This window comes from Trypanosoma grayi (assembly GCF_000691245.1).
Source record: "Trypanosoma grayi strain ANR4 Tgr_2269_V1, whole genome shotgun sequence".
NCBI classification, from domain to species: domain Eukaryota; phylum Euglenozoa; class Kinetoplastea; order Trypanosomatida; family Trypanosomatidae; genus Trypanosoma; species Trypanosoma grayi.
Genome location: NW_008827887.1, coordinates 1 through 962, shown reverse-complemented (window position 1 = coordinate 962; position 962 = coordinate 1). Strand labels below are relative to the sequence as shown.

Genomic DNA, 962 nt, shown 5'->3' with positions numbered 1-962 from the left:
CACACACACACACACACACACACGTACACACGAAAGGGGAGTTGCGAGAGTGTAAAACAGGAACGCCTTGTAGTGTTCTTGCGCTGATCTCTCTCCTTGTGTGTGTGTTTTGCGTGGTTGATGCGTCTTGCGTGTATACACGCGTATTGCGATTGATTAAAGGGTACTACCTGGGTTTGTGAAAGGATGTGTATGTGTGTTCCTCCACGGGCGCAGCATGAGGAAGTATGAAAAGAGAGTCAAGTAAAACATGGTGCGAGCAAGCAAGCGAGTGAGTGGGTGAGTGAGTCAATTGGATGAATGAGCAAACCCAAGCGAGTGGCTCATTCAAGACGAAGCATATAGAGGAGGAAATGCTACACAGCAAACATCCCTGAACAATATACAAGCATCCGGAACGATCCGAATACAAGGAAAGTAACTGGATGCGTGAATGTCTGCGCGTTAAACATGGAAACAAACACAAAACAAATAAGCACCAGGAAACATTGAGGCACGCAGCCCACATGTACATACCAGGAAGGAAGATTGGCTACACCGCCTGTGGGGCGGCTGTTGCGCCATCATCGCCACCGAGTGCCCCGCTCTCCATCAGTGTCACGCCTTCACGCTGTAGATGGCTCCTTCGCTCCTCCATGTTTTGCGGGAAAACAGCCCGAGTGGCGTCCTCGAGGACAACCACGTCGAATTTTTCCTTAAGAGCATCTAGTGCAGTGAAGTAAACGCAGAAATCGTACGCCAGGCCACAGACAAATACACGCCGTACACCCAGCGCCCGCAGCAGCGCGGTGAGACCCGTAGTTGTCCCACTATCGTCGATGAAAGCGGAGTAGCTGTCGGCGGCAGTGTCCATGCCCTTATGCACGATGTGACTCACTGCCGCCAACCGCAGCAGCGGGTGCAGCGCGGCGCCGTCCGTCTCCTGCACGCAGTGCGGCGGCCACGGCCCGTCGGGACCCGCC

General features: G+C 53.8%; 1 protein-coding gene across 1 annotated transcript; it reads right to left on the bottom strand.

Annotated features, from left to right (window-relative positions):
* Positions 1–532: 532 nt before the first annotated feature.
* Positions 533–853, bottom strand: DQ04_22691000 (putative pyrazinamidase/nicotinamidase; the record flags this gene model as incomplete). Its single annotated transcript, XM_009318115.1, has 1 exon — positions 533–853. The coding sequence occupies one exon, from the start codon at positions 851–853 to the stop codon at positions 533–535; it is 321 nt and encodes a 106-aa protein (XP_009316390.1).
* Between the last annotated feature and the right edge of the window lie 109 nt (positions 854–962).